General features: G+C 56.1%; 3 protein-coding genes across 3 annotated transcripts; 2 read left to right on the plus strand and 1 right to left on the minus strand.

Annotated features, from left to right (window-relative positions):
• Positions 1-324: 324 nt before the first annotated feature.
• Positions 325-4,632, plus strand: DICSQDRAFT_156787 (uncharacterized protein; the record flags this gene model as incomplete). The annotated part of the gene is made up of 11 exons (XM_007368766.1): positions 325-399; positions 459-1,793; positions 1,850-2,178; positions 2,234-2,336; positions 2,439-2,520; positions 2,575-2,704; positions 2,760-3,110; positions 3,171-3,249; positions 3,308-3,411; positions 3,482-4,380; positions 4,434-4,632. 10 exons carry the CDS (start codon positions 325-327, stop codon positions 4,137-4,139), a joined length of 3,246 nt encoding a protein of 1,081 aa, XP_007368828.1. The 3' UTR covers positions 4,140-4,380; positions 4,434-4,632.
• Positions 4,633-6,343: 1,711 nt separating this feature from the next.
• DICSQDRAFT_149111 (ARM repeat-containing protein) lies at positions 6,344-10,091 on the plus strand (the record flags this gene model as incomplete). Its single annotated transcript, XM_007368767.1, has 13 exons — positions 6,344-6,445; positions 6,526-6,564; positions 6,638-7,229; positions 7,277-7,338; positions 7,456-7,956; positions 8,026-8,269; positions 8,322-8,492; positions 8,545-8,711; positions 8,767-8,901; positions 8,961-9,131; positions 9,211-9,330; positions 9,396-9,506; positions 9,570-10,091. 13 exons carry the CDS (start codon positions 6,344-6,346, stop codon positions 10,089-10,091), a joined length of 2,937 nt encoding a protein of 978 aa, XP_007368829.1.
• A 1,226-nt stretch (positions 10,092-11,317) lies between these two features.
• DICSQDRAFT_172982 (uncharacterized protein) lies at positions 11,318-13,529 on the minus strand (the record flags this gene model as incomplete). Its single annotated transcript, XM_007368768.1, has 5 exons — positions 11,318-11,863; positions 11,923-12,069; positions 12,184-12,900; positions 12,952-13,035; positions 13,092-13,529. The coding sequence occupies 5 exons, from the start codon at positions 13,527-13,529 to the stop codon at positions 11,318-11,320; spliced, it is 1,932 nt and encodes a 643-aa protein (XP_007368830.1).
• Positions 13,530-14,685: the final 1,156 nt, after the last annotated feature.

A 14,685-nucleotide genomic window follows, 5' to 3' on the forward strand; every position in this document is an offset into this window, starting at 1 on the left:
CAACGCGCGAGGCCCCAGCGCGCGTACCGTGACGCAGCGCGCGACAGGCGAATTGCTCGAAATTCACGCGCATCGCAACTCTCCCCGTTCCATGTCTGCAAGAACCCCTGGCTTCGCACCAACGACCTCCACAGCCTACACGACGGTGGCGAAAGGTCTGGTGAACTCTGGAAAGTCAACGCTTGCCCTTACTGCTACCGATCATTGTTATACATCTGCTCTATGCTCTTCTGCATAGAGTAGTGCTCTACCGTCATACCTGCTTGAGTCTTCCCTGGCTTTCTGTCCTTACGCTCTGGTAACTTACTCTGACCACCATCGAATATGCCAACAACCAAGCTTTCGTCATGGAATGGTAGCAATGATGAGGTAGCCGCTTATCCGGCACCCACTCTGTCGGTGAGCTCTGTTCTACCATTTCAAGTTGTTCATCGTCCAACGGTCAACTGTCGGAGCAGCGTCGCATTCGACACATAACTTCAATCCAAGTCCGCAACCTAACCCCATTCCCCGTTCGCGATGCCTTGGCTTCCGCTCTCACTAAACCATCCGCACAACCTCAGTTCACTCCGCATGGACGCTTGTCAGACGACCTTGATGTGACCGTGGGGAGGAAACGCGGACGACGTGTATCGACCGCTAGCTCCATTCACTCCGTTCCTCGGAGTGAAGAAGATGGCGTATCAGGGAGTCTAAACTATTCTGGTGAGCCCACCTTGCGTAGGCGGTCGTCCTCCAGAGCTAGCATACCCACCTCCACCTCTGTGGGTTCGTCGAGTCCCAAACTCACGAGACAGTCGTCGAACATCGGGTCCACATCGTCCGTGCGCCCTGCTCACCGCGCCCGTGCGCTGTCCATCGCGTCCACCCATTCTCATCAAGCCGCGTCCTCCGTGTCGGCGCTGTCCGGCGACCTCGGCACCTCTTCTTCTGCCTTCTTCCCAGGATTACTCCGAGATACATCTCAGAAGAGCTTGGAGAAGATATTACAATCACGTCTCGTGGAGACCTTTGTCACCGTTACTTTGCTCTCGAACGATTCTGACACCGATCATGGAAGGGCAGGCACTCCTAGTGGTGAGCGTGCGCAGCTCCCTTCGCCGTCTCCCTCGCGGCCCAATAGTCCGTCTCTACTGGTGAAGAACAAAGCTTCGATGAAGAGTAGCTCGTCAGTCAAGACAATGGCTAGACGCGTTACCGTAGGATCCTCGAATCCTTCCGCGACTGCACGGTCTCCGGCCACACCCACTCCACATTCTCCTTCTCCTTTAGCCCCTTCCGTCAAGAGCGTACTTAGCACCCATGGGAAGTCTGCGTCCGTTTCGCTGCTTAATAGCAAGACTTCTAATTCCCCAGCAACCCCTTCGCGTCACAAGGCGCCCTTCCCTGCCGCTCTCTCGACCACATGTCCTACACCGGGTTCCTTAGAGGTATCCCAAAGCTCGCTACAGGCTGTGACTCTATCCGCCGCTCAGGACGAGGCTCTGCCTGTTCCTGACTATATTTCCCCAATTCACTGGCCTTCGATCAATCCGGTCTTTCAGCTCAGCCGCCACGAGTTCGCACCTGGGACTCGTTTGAGTGGTGCGAAAATGCGAGTAGACATTTGGGGTCGAATGGACCAGGAGGGAGGGAGCACTTTTCGCGCGTCGGATAGCATCCATTCAGGGAGGCCTGCGGATACGAAGGGCAAAGGGAAGGAGAAGCAGGTGGATGGCTCCAACAGGACTCAGTGGAAGGTCTTGGAGTCGTGGAAGGTCGTTTTGGACCAGTTGAAGCCTTTGCCGCAAGATGTAAGCTTGACGACCCCTTTCCTCCTGCGCGTCTCCTGATCGCTGTGCCCTTTTAGCTTGCTGCAAACCCTTCTCATCTCCCATCGAATACGTTGCTGATATCGCTATCGTCTGGCGAGACTCTCTACCTACCTGCCCGCTCACTACAATCGCACTCGCCGTCTCGGGCGCCATCTCCGAATGTCGGCTACAATTCGGATCCCGAGACGGGAGTACATAAAATGAGAGGGACGGCAGGAGAGATGGGGTTGCGAACCCCACGACTCGATGGCAGCTTGGACGATATACCCGCTAGTCCGACGATTAGCGAGCTTGATGGAACGAGCACGACTCACTTCCGACGGAAGCGTGCGGTCAAATCCGCGAATTGGCAGGATTTGCTCAAGTACGTCAAGCAAACGCTACTGCGCCCGGAGGTGCTGTTACTGACTTGCGTTCAGGCTGATCAATCTTCAGTCGGTGATACTGGATACTCAACAATCCTTAAACGAGGTGGTTCGTCAAATCGACAGGGCTGTCGTCCATAACGAAGCACGCATCCTTGTAAGCGTTGCATATTGTTCGGCAGACGGCTTGTGCCAGAATCGCTTGTTGCGAATGCTTCCGAGACTTATCCGACAATACTTCTGACCCGTGCTATCTTAGGCTCGGGAGGTCTCCGAACGAGCAGCATGGGTGCATGATCTCAATGAGGAGAGATTAAAAGTCGACCGGGATGCAGAAGAATGTCAGTATCCAGGTTTTATTGCCCCTATCCTACCTCTGAAGCTCTCGATGTCAGTGCGCAAGCGCATAACTGCTCGACGTGAGGACTTGCGACGGCGACGTGCAATACTCAAGGAAGCACACCGTCTGCACGAGGCGGACCTCAAAGAGGGGGCAAGGACGGAAGAGATCATTGCTGAGGAGCGGTATGTGAGCGAACTATCCGCTATTTCCTTGCCAACTGATCAGTATGCTGTCTAGAGCTCGGCTATCGTCTTTGCGCAACCTTCTCCCGATTATGCGCAGCAACTTGATATCCATCGTCTCGTTCATATACCCCATAGACCTTGTCTCCCCTCCGGACCTGCTTTTCTCCATCCTAAATGTACCTCTCCCTATCCCTGTTGCAGCTACCGACCCTGCCCCGCCGCTGTCCCTGCCGGCATCCAAAGACGTGACAGAAGACAGCGTGGCAACAGCGTTAGGCTTCGCCGCGCAGCTCGTTCAGCTCTTGGCTGCCTACATGGGACACAGGCTTCTTTATCCAGTGACATGTGTGGGTAGCCGGAGTATGATCAAGGACGGCATTTCTGCCATGGTTGGACCGAGGAAGTAAGCGTTGTACCTGTTTGTTCCTCGCCTGTTTGCCATTGTTAAGTCGCGCCATGACAGTTTTCCCCTCTTCTCGAAGGGTGTCGACACATACCGTTTCGAGTATGGAGTGTTCCTACTCAACAAGGACATTGAGATGGTGAGCGCCACTTAGCTTTGAGCGCGCTCCGCTAACTCCCTGGCATACCCGCGATTAGCTCATGAGTGAGCGCAATCTGCGTGCATTGGACATGCGCCATACTCTGCCGAACCTGAAGAACCTGCTTCTGACACTCACAGACAATGAGCAACGCAGCATCCCGTAAGCTTCTGATTGGTGTTACGTCGCTATGTCCTCTTCTTCTCACACTCATGCCATGTCCCATCTGCAGTGGTCATCGTGTCGCCTCCTCGTCGGTATCGATCTCGTCCCTGCAATCCGAGTCGGCTGTACCGGCGAAATCTTCACTCTCCTCCGAGCCGACGTCAGGAACCGATGCTGAAGAAGGCGCCTCCGTTGACAAGCATGCTCCATCGGGGCCATCGGAGGATGGGACGACTGCCAGCAGGAGCAGCACCCCACCAGCGAGTGGGACAACGACCCCAACGAAGTCGACTCCGATCCCGCGCAAGTCGCGTGCATACTTCGACCTCGCGCCGTTCACCGGCTTCCTGACGTTGCGTGGGCGATCCACCGCCAGTCAGAAGCCGTCAGTGAAGGCCGTGGCGGAGACGCCCGACTCGGAGGCGCAGGCGTCGCTTGACACGGCTGACGCGGATGGAAGTGCCGCGCAGGGCGAGGCTGCCGACGGCGATGGTGAGGGGGTTGATGACGAAGATGACCGGAGAACGATCCGGGGCGTCGGCCCCGCGGAGATCGACGATGAGGAAGAGGTGGTTGAGGGAAAGGCGATTGCGGAGCCTTTCTGCGAGCCGTCCCGTGGGCACCCCCCAAAGGCCAAGTCGAATGCGAAGGGCGGGGTGGCCAACGGGCGGGAGAAGGTCGTTGACGACCCCGTGGTGCAGTCGCCGCCTTTGGTCCTGAGCTAGCAGGGCATGCTTGGCTTGTCCTGTTAACCTTTGCGCCGCGATTGGCCTTGCCGATCGCCTTACGCGAGGGAAGTTGCGAACACTGGATGCGGCGCAGCCGCACATACTCTATCTCTCAAATCTTCCTTGTCTGGTCCGTAGACATACGCTCTTTACACACCTTTGTGTTCATGCCGCTACTATATTCGTGTTGTGCTTTACAAGTAGTCCAGTCAACGTTCGTTGTCCTCTCAGACGATGAGTCAGCATTCAGCTAAGGGTGAATTGGCTCCATATGCTCACTACAAACAACAGGGATCCTAATGGTATACACGACCGCACCATTGAACGATCCGACGTAACGATGTACCGGGTGGCGGCGACCAGTGACAAGGAAACAATTCCTGCTCGGGTGCTCCCGGCAACCTAGCTGACGCCCTCATACCAAGGGCGTGATCAAAGTCATATCGCTCAGGGCCCGGTTGTTCGCTTAATGGAAGCGGACACATAGCGTGCGCGGAAGCAAAAGCGTAATGTGTGGCGCAACCCCCCAGCTGCCCGCTTCTAGGCTGAACGATTATGTCAGGGCTTGTTTCACGGCCAGGGTCTCCTACGGAGATTGAGACGACGACTACTGCTGGAGCCCTCCGGTTTAGGTCACCATGTCTTGCATATTCTTGTTCGTGGACGGTTTGTGCGCCACCTGTGACAAGAATCATTGTCAGAGGTATGTATTAGGATTGATCCTTCTTCTGTTCTGTGAAGGAGCCGGCGTGCGGGGCAAAGGACCGGTACGGATGTCTCTATGGTAGCGAAGCGCAGCTGGGCTGTTGGGCAGTAAAACGGAGCATCAAAACGCTTTTGAAGTGTAGGAGCCGAGGCAGAGGACTGTGTCGCGCCGCGGGATGGGCTAGATTGGGACGAGTCGCTCGCAGTCGGACCTCAGGCGTCAACACCGTGATACAGTACCTCTCGTACGTGAGCGTGCGCCGTGAGGGCATGCATTGCTCAGCAGCATTGGCGGCGACGTACAAGACGCGTCGGACGAGAGCAGGATGTGCTTGTTTTGGTGCTGAGCTCCCATGTCGGGGGCTTCCTGCACCTGCTCTTCACGCGGCACGCTCAGAGTCGTACGTTCGCGAAGTCTGGCGACGGAGGGCCGGGTGAGCCGCGCGCCTCGAGTGTGCGGAAAATTGCGGCGGGCGTTGCGAGGCGCGAGAAAGAGATTTATGCAAAGCACGCAAGGATCGTAAGGGTGGAGATCTGGGTTGTGTGCGTGCATGAGAACGCGTGGGGATGACGGCCGTCGGTTCTGCGCAGATTGTGCAAGCCATTTGTTACGCGTGCGCAGCGTACGGTGGGGTTAGAATGCCGCGGATCTGGGTGGACGGTGCACAAGCGGATTGCCATCTGTGTGCTGCAGAGCACAGGCGCGGTCAAAGAGAGTTCAGGGTGTAGTACGGTATGTTGAAGCTTTTGGTACAGGAGCTAGACTCGGATAAGAAGATGAGGAGCCGAATACGTGCAAGAGCGGCGGGGGGCGCTTGTCTGTCATCGGGAATCTCCTTTTCGGGGAGCAGATGAGCGTCTGTCTTGGAGAGGCGAGACGGGGATCTGCAGGGCAATTGGGGCGAGAAGGATGGCGCTGAGAGCGAGAAGATGGCGGGTGTGAAAGGCTGAGGAATAGAATAGTGTTTTAGCGGGGCGGAAAGGCAAAGCAGACGGCAAAAAGTGAAGGCTTGATGGGGGTTTCAAGGGGCGCTAACGGCTCGGCGGTGGTGGTAGTCGGAGGTTTAAAATCGGGGGCCTGTCCGCCGAGCGTTGCATTTAGAGTTGCTTGCTCTTCCCCAGTAAGGACCCCCAGTAAGGACCCCCTGTACACCGCTAATACTCCTCCGTCCGCTCTCATCCTCCTCTGCTGTCAAAATTCGCCCCAGCGTGCGTCCTACACACCCGAGCCTACGCCCTCGTTCTCACCCGCACCCCCAGTAGCACTCCCGATACATTGTACCAACATAGTCGTTATAGACGGGCTAAAAACCAGCTGGCAGGTGTGTCCCCATCACCGTCCTCCCCCAGCCCTTCAGAGCACTCACAACTTCGCCGGTCGACCCGCGCAGGATTACCCTTGTGCAATTAGGCTTAACTCGCTCACTACTCTAACCGTTCTGCTCAATCTGTTCCTTTCGATCACTTTCGAGCAAAAGTATTCCCCGTCCTTCGCTATGAGTACTACCTTGGGTGCCTCTATCTCCCCCACCGAGACCCGTCAGAATGCCGACGACAGGATTCAGAGCCCGCCTGCGTTCCTGGACCTCGCGGATTCGGTGCGTCCGAGTTTTCAGTCACGTCTCCGACCCTCCGGAAGTCCGCTGACCCCTTGCCCGTTCCGTTACCTCATCTGCAGGCTGCGAGGCTCGGTGGTAATATTTCGGACGTGTCTGCTGTAGGTTTCTTACCTCGTGGCCCAGGGTGTTGTGTTCGCGTAAGCTGACTTGCTGTCTCTCGGCAAACATCAGCGGTCTCTCAAGCGCATGGAGCACGAGCGTCAACGCGCTCTTCAGCGCAAGATGTTCGAGGATCAAATGCGCGTCCTCGAGCAGCAGCAAGCCCGGGAGTTGCTTAACATTCCCATCGAGGCTCCTCAGCATCTCGCGGTGTCGGCGCCTACCACTCCTCCGCGTGTCAACGCTGTCCTGAGCGACGACCACTCCCCGACCTACCCGTCGAGCCTTTCGCGCTCGGTCGTGGACCCGGACGTCTTGTCCCAGGCCGTTGGCAAGGCCGACAAGCGCAAGTCCGTTACTTACGCCCCTTCTGTCAACCATTCTCCGGAGTTGCCGTCCGGCAACCAGTCCTTTGCGCGTCCCGGAGGAGCCAAGAGCATGCCTGCCAGTCGCCGAACTTCGGCGAGCGAGCACGACGAGGAGCTCGCGGGTCATTTGCAGGGCCTGTCCCTCGCTGGTAAGCGTGCCGAGGGTATCTCTACGCCCTCGGGCGCAGTCCCGCAGTCCATCCTCCGCTCGAGCAGCGGAAGGTTCGCTAACGACTACGCGCATGCGTACAACGCGGGGATGATGTTGGATGAGCAGCTGGATCAGGAGATGCACAGTATGTACGCCATCTTCCTTCCTGAATCACTGGCTCATCTGTTATAGATGCGATGCGTCACCTTCCCACTTCGGACGAGGATAAGTACTCGAACGGCTATGCCAACAAGGTTCGTCGTTTGAGCTGATGCCTTTGCTTCGGCCTCTACTCGCTTGCTGAGCTATTCCTTTCGTTACTTGGCATGCTGCGTTTCTTGTCCGTGTCGCACATCGTTCCCCTTCCGCAGAAGTCCTCTGAGTGGCCGCAATTCAGTGGCAGTGGTCGTGTCCCCGAAGGCTTGGGCCGTACGGATCGCCGCACCGTGACGAACCCGGCTATGTCCTTGTCTCCTGGCTTGGGCGACATCTCTGGTGTGAAGGCTAACGGTACTATGTCTGGCACCACGACACCTCTCTTGCAGCAGGTGTCCCAAGGCCTTGCGCAGGGCCTCTCGTCTCGCCGCGGTTCGCCGTTGAGCCTCGGTGACACGCTTTCCTCCATTACTTCGGCTCGTTCTGTCCCCGCGACGCCGCTTCCTGGCATGCCCAACTCTGCTGGGCACCTTGCGAAGGCTCCTGGCACGCCGCTCTCTGGTGACCCGCACAACATCAACGGCATCCTGAGCGCGCAGATGTCCCGCCAGCTCAGTGAGGACAGCGAGCTTAATCCGTCGTTGTCACGTATGCCCTCTGGGCAATACGATGGCAGTCCGCTGAGCTTCAACTCCATCCAATCCGGAATCGACGAGGTGAGTGGAGGTCCTTCGAGCGCCGTGTTTCAGATCTTGATCCTCACGTTAAATCACCAACCACAACAGTACGGCGGCGATGGCGCGTATGGGCTCCCCGGTGGCATCGAGGGAGGGCGCTACAACTCGTACGGATTTGAAGCAGCCGGTCGCGGTGCCGGTGGCGTCGGTGCTACAGGCTCGACGGCGCTGTACCACCACAACGGGGCGAAGTACGGCTTCAACATGAACGGACGCCCGAACGGCGCTGCGGACGGGAAGATGAACGGCTTGCACGGGCCTAAGCACAAGCGTGGGGATATCGACAGGGAGTGTAAGTCCTCACTTGTGTCATCGTCAGCGTCGTATTCATGTGTACTATGTAGTCAACCGCTTCGCGGGTACGCGTCTAGAGGATCTTGTTGGTGAGATCCCGCAGCTCTGCAAGGACCAGCACGGCTGCCGCTACCTCCAGAAGAAGCTGGAGGAGGGTGTTCCGGAACACCGAGACATGATCTTCCGCGAGACCTTCGGTCACTTCGCGGATCTCATGACGGGTACGTTGCATAGGGTACGCACGGAGATCACTTCGCTCACCGCGTTTCATAGATCCTTTCGGCAACTACCTTTGTCAGAAGCTCTTGGAGTACTCCACGGACGAGCAGCGGAACGTCATCTGCGAATCCGTCGCGCAGGACCTCGTCAACATCTCGCTGAATATGCACGGCACTCGGGCCGTTCAGAAGATGATCGATTTCCTCTCCACCCGCAGGCAGGTGGGTGTCGCTCCAGTCAATCTATGCTCGTACTACTTACCGGTAAACTCCGTAGACTGACCTTGGTGATGTCCAGATCCATTCCATCATCCTGGCTTTGAGCTTGCACGTCGTCGTGCTCATTAAGGACCTCAACGGGAACCACGTCATCCAGAAGTGCCTAAACAAGCTTGCGCCCGAGGATAACCAGGCATGCTCGCTATTCATCTCTCTTATGAGGGCGCGCACTGATGCGATTGGGGTTCATAGTTCATTTACAACGCCGTCGCGGCCAACTGCGTCGAGGTCGCCACTCACCGCCATGGCTGCTGCGTGCTCCAGCGCTGCATCGACCACGCCTCGGAACACCAACGTGTCCAGCTCGTGAACGAGATCACGTACAACGCGCTCACCCTCGTGCAGGATCCTTACGGCAACTATGTAAGCGTGCTCATGCTCATTGCTCGGCCTGCGGTCGGCTTCTGTGCAGTTCTGATACTGATGTCGCTCAACGTGCCAGGTGGTCCAATACATCCTAGATTTGAACGACAACCGCTTCAGCGACGGCGTTATCCGCCAGTTCGCCGGCAATGTGTGCGCCTTATCTGTCCAGAAGTTCAGCTCGAACGTGATCGAGAAGGTGCGTGGAGTCCTAATGTGGACTTATCTATCCTTGTCTCATCAGAGCGACATTTCCATATACAGTGTATCCGCGTCGCTGAGCATAGCACGCGCAAGATGCTGATTGGAGAGCTTCTGAACCGAACCCGCCTGGAGAAACTGTTGAGGGATTCCTATGGCAATTACTGTGTGCAGGTATGGCCTCCCCTGATGCGCCCTTTCCCGCAGTGCAGGGTGTGCTGATCGTGGGTATCGCAGACCGCGCTCGACTACGCCGAGCCCAGCCAGCGCGCCTTGCTCGTCGAGGGCATCCGTCCTGTCCTTCCTTTGATCCGCAACACTCCTTATGGCAAACGGATCCAGAACAAGCTCCAGCGCGAGCACAGTGATGCGTTCGGCGGTGGAGGCTACCATCACAACCAGCAGGCGCTCGTCAACATGTCCCTCGGCAATCAGGGCATGGGAATGGGACATGCCCACAACGGGGGCCGCCATATGTCCCACCTCCAGGCCGGTGCCTTGGCGGACGTGTACACCGCGCAGAATGGCCTCTACGGGCTGCAGGGTGGCCCAGGCCTGCACGCGGCTCCTCTCCACGCCGGCCTCCAGACCCATTCGATCGACAGCTACGTGATGCAAGGCTCAAACAACCACAGCCCCGGGCTCACTCCTCCCCACACCCAAGCTGGCGTGTTCTCTGGCGTGTCGTCGTACGGCAGTGCGTTCCCCGTCGGCGTCGCTGATCCTTACCAGCGCCAGTCGTTCGCATATGGTATGTGAAGCGGTTTCAGGTCCTGGTCGGCCCTTCGTGACTTCCGCAAGTGGTCGTCTCGTCAACGAAAACAAGAACGTATGCATATCTCGTCGCTCCTTTGGTCTCGTATCGCTCCCATAATCACCCCCCGCGCGCCATCCCGACGCGTGCGGGATTATACCTATGCCGGCCTGCTATGAACCCTGTTTAGTATCCTCCCGGGCTCCATCGTCTCATCGGACCGCCGCTGCGGACCTTCATGCATTCCGGGATCCTCTCCTCCTCGAATATATTACAAGCATCGCGCAATTGTATTTTGCAACATCCGCATCCAACAGGTGTTTCGTCACATAACTCGCTCTTCTCGCTTTCTGATCCGTGCACTATACAACACCAACCAAGAAATCCTTTCACATCTAGCCTCGTCTTTCCATGTCGCTTGTTGCTTGCACTCTCTCCTGCTCCGCACCTACCCTGACATTTGTACTGCGTACTCTTCACACTTGTACAGCGTACCAACCTTGTTTCCCACTCATCCCCCCATTCCTAGGCCCCGTAATTTGTTTTATAGTATATCGAGAGCATTAGTTGTTTGTCATCCTGTACTTATTCTGCAATCTACGAGTCGTTTGATTAGGTCCAGGAACCACTCTCATGTGCCCCGCCACCTTTTTGTTTGCAAGGAGCCAATTTGAGGAGATGGACGAGAACAGGAGACATGCAGCGCAAGCATTTTCTGAGCGCAGCAGACTCAAGCGGAGTGAAGAGACGAAGGGTGACAGGACGACCGTCGGTGCTCAGTACCAGTTGGCGTTATAGATGGCCATGAGTGCTCGGCAGGAGGAGAGTGCGTTTGCACCCCAAGTGGCTGCTCGCATCGCAAACTGAGATATGGCGAGCCGGACACTTATACGGCGACAAGGAATGCTTTACGGTCAGAAGAGAGTGATGTACATGGGATTCATAGCTGCCTCCTGGTCAGCGCTGCGCAGGAGCGGGAGTCCACATCAACGGGCCATAGATGAGAGTCCACAGTCGCCACGACGGCGGCAAAGAACGAGACGGTCCACAACAGGCATCTAAGACGTGATCGAGTTAAAGGGGGGGAGAGGCGGCTGTGGATCGATAGTCAACTAACTGGAGAGCGTAGATATAGCCCGGAACCCACTGACCCAAGGGAACGCACTGGTTACACCCGATCGTTGCTAGCACGTGCGGCCAAGGATGCGCGGTGTGGTGACGCGCGGACAGGCTACGTGGAGTCCATTCGCTTGCGCTTCAGAATCTTCGTAACGGCTTCTCCCTTCCTTGCTGCGAGCTTCACCAGATCGGACTTTGCCACACAGAAGTTCAATGCCTCCCGCACTGCGCCATACAGGTGGACATAGCTAGCAACGTTACCGAAATCGAGGTGCTTTTTGATGGACGCATCACACAACGCTTGGTTCAAGATATGTATACGGTCTGCGAAGACCTTCATGTCGTCGGGAAGGAGGTCTTCGACTTCGGAGCCGATCGTCCTCTCTCGAAACGGTGTGACTCTGCCCGGCCACAGGTTGGAAAGTCCATCGACTAGGAACAGCCGATTCGTATAGGACACCAGGTCGGGGGTGCGCGTGGAGATGCGTGTAGTGAGTATCCAGAGGAGGAGCCAGAAGAAGGACTCGAGGTCGTGCTGAAAGTTGTGAATGATGGGCTTTCGCCCAGCGTCCTTCTTATCCTCTGAGCTGAGGTCGGGATTGGAGAACAGGATGAGCCTTTGGCTTATGTTTTCTGACGCCATGAACGCCGGAGTGCCCTAGATATGCATACCAAATCAGCCGGTCGCAAAAGCCACCGGACAAAAGCAGTACATACAGTCTTCGGGTCAGAACTGCCAGTGCCTTCAGCGTTGAACTCCTTGGCATATTCGAGGTCGCTCAGGATGCCCCTCTTCGAGTTGGGATTCCAGAGCAAGTTTCCGGAGCTGATGTCGCGGTGGACCCAGCCGGCAAGGAACAGAAGCTAAACGGCTGCGCATCGAAGTATGCATCAACTTTGGACGATACGCGACATCCTGGACCTCTTACCAAGGAGGCAGTCCTTCATAGCTTTGAAGACGGTCGCGGAATCACCCACACGGTGCAGCGCCTGGCAGACTTCCTTGAACACAACGCGATACTGGCGCTTGGCAACGAAGGACCGCCATGTCGAGAAGGAACGGGCTCTATGAGGCGGAGGCGTGACATAAAGTGACCGACTCCTATCCGATGAAGAGTCCCAGAATGAAGAGTCCCAGAAAGTGAAAACATCATCTTTGCGCCATGTGCCAGGGGCAAGTGACTTTGACTGCACTCCTTGCGTGTCGCAGTCGATGGTAAGGAAGTAGTCCCTGTATGTCTCATCACGGAGAGCGTTGCGGAGGAGTTCTTTTTCGGCACCATCCAAACCGGTAAGTTGAGGCAGGTCTTGACCGTCCTGCAGCCTGTGCGCGACGTCCTGGAGTCTTCCGAAAATGGTGTTCTGGATCTGCTTCTCGGGTTTCGCCTCAATGTCGAGCCACACGTCCTTCAAGACCATAGGCGATGCAACTGATTCCGTAGTGGCGGTGATATTGTCGAAACTAGGGACATTGACGACCTCGAAGACCCGCGTAGAGGGCCCCGCTATAGTGCAGGGACCTACATGCTCAGCGATGCTGCGAAGCACCTTGAAGTAACTGTCTCCGACGCAGAAGATGTGGCAATAGCCTCCCAGCGCCGGGTCGAAGCGGCGTTGGACGGTCTCATCGTAACCAAGTTCTGGCGTGCTTGCAAATAAGAAGGAAACGAGGCCGCGTATAGTTGAACGTACATCCTACGAAGTGTCAGTGTATCGACGCGTGTCAACAACCGCAAACGCGCGCACTTTTGTGATATCGACTGCTTCCGACTTTGCTGAATGGGACCGTGACCAGTACCAGAGACACATCGCTTCATCTTCGATGGTCACCTGGGCAGATTGTAAGATTGCATGTCTTGGTGAGCAAGTCAAAAGGCTGCACGCACACTGTACATATGCGTCCGTCGGGGGTCATTGTTCATCTCGTGAAGAGCAGCGGACACTGCGTCCAAACGACTCTGAATGGCATAACCGTTACGTAGCACGGGCTCATCGTCGCTCTCCGGCAGCATCCATTCACAATTGACGGCAATATCAACAATACCCTCCCATTCCTCCTCGGGGGAATTTGGCGATGGCACCGTCGAGGTAACGGGCTTGACATACCCATCTATCGCGTGAGACGCCTCCAAATTTTGCGAACCGGTCGTGGAGTCGGGTTCTTGGACCAAGGAACAACTGACCACTCTGTCTTCCACGACGACCTGAGAAATGCTACGGCATATAGCGGACAGGTGGCCATATGCAACTTTCTTCGATATGTACTTTCGCGATGGCGACTCCTGAAATCCGGCGAACCGATCCACGCCTGCGGTCGTAGGCATGACGAGGCCATCCGCGCGTAATTGCTCGACACAGTTGTCAACGACCACACTGGAGGGCTGGAAAGGAGCATAATGCTCAATGAAGGATTCAAAAGACACCGCCACGATTTCGCTTCTCATCTGTTCACCAACGAATTGGCGGTCAGCTGCCATGGCACATTGCCTCCTGAACGGGTACGACTAGAACGAAGGGTTTTTTCCCCAGACGAAATGAGTCAAGTACCGCAACTCGAGTCAGATTAGCGACTCACCTGAGCAGATATGAATGCGACCTTTGCCACCTGTAGCCTGTATGAAGGAAGGCTGACGGTGTTACTTACGTAAATATAGTTAAGCAACTTGGACGGCACGTGATGTGAGAAGTGCTGGGTCGTTTCCGATCCTCCAGCTTCGTCTATGAGCATAGTGGATGACTTTCCATAAGCTATCTACGGCTCTACGGACGTCCGTAAATCTCTAAACAGACCGATTTGGGCAAGGGGCAGTGTTGCCGACACCAGATCTGAACTCCGCTGATGAAATTTAGGATACGGACGTCAAAATCTAGGAGGGGGGTCCGACCCCCCTTTCTAAATCTCTACTATCGCGACCCCAGTGTTCGGACAGACCCTAGTGTTCGGACAAAGGACCATGTCTCCCTCATTTTCCACCCGATAAAGCTGCAAGCCGGCAAATAGGTGCGCGAGTTCATTCCAAACAAGCAGAAAAAAGAACCAAATTTATTCACAGAGTCACTGCGGCGATCTTGCAGGAGGAAGTGGTGCAACTCATCCCTATTCAAACTTGATGAGTCTCGCTCCGAGCTCCTCCTCGGGCGCTTCCTTTCATGTTTCTCAGACGTACTCATACACACCCATGATACCCAGGACTCAATTCTCCGAAGCCTTCACTGGTGCACAAATGGGAGAAACAAGACTTGGCCCTCGAGGGCGTGACAGTGCAGCCACATTTTCACTCTCCGACCTGGTTAGGCTGCTCGGCTAAGGCTCATCAAGTTGGATGACGGACATTCCCGAAGGCCGGCAGGGCTCGGCAAGCGTGACGATTCGTGACCTTCTGCGCGGAGAATCGTCCGAACAATGGGGTCAGCCCTGTATACCCCCCTCTCCTAACACTCATTTCTTCTCCAATATATCTCTATCTTTGGCATGCAGCT

This window comes from Dichomitus squalens (assembly GCF_000275845.1).
Source record: "Dichomitus squalens LYAD-421 SS1 unplaced genomic scaffold DICSQscaffold_39, whole genome shotgun sequence".
In the NCBI taxonomy this organism is placed as follows: domain Eukaryota; kingdom Fungi; phylum Basidiomycota; class Agaricomycetes; order Polyporales; family Polyporaceae; genus Dichomitus; species Dichomitus squalens.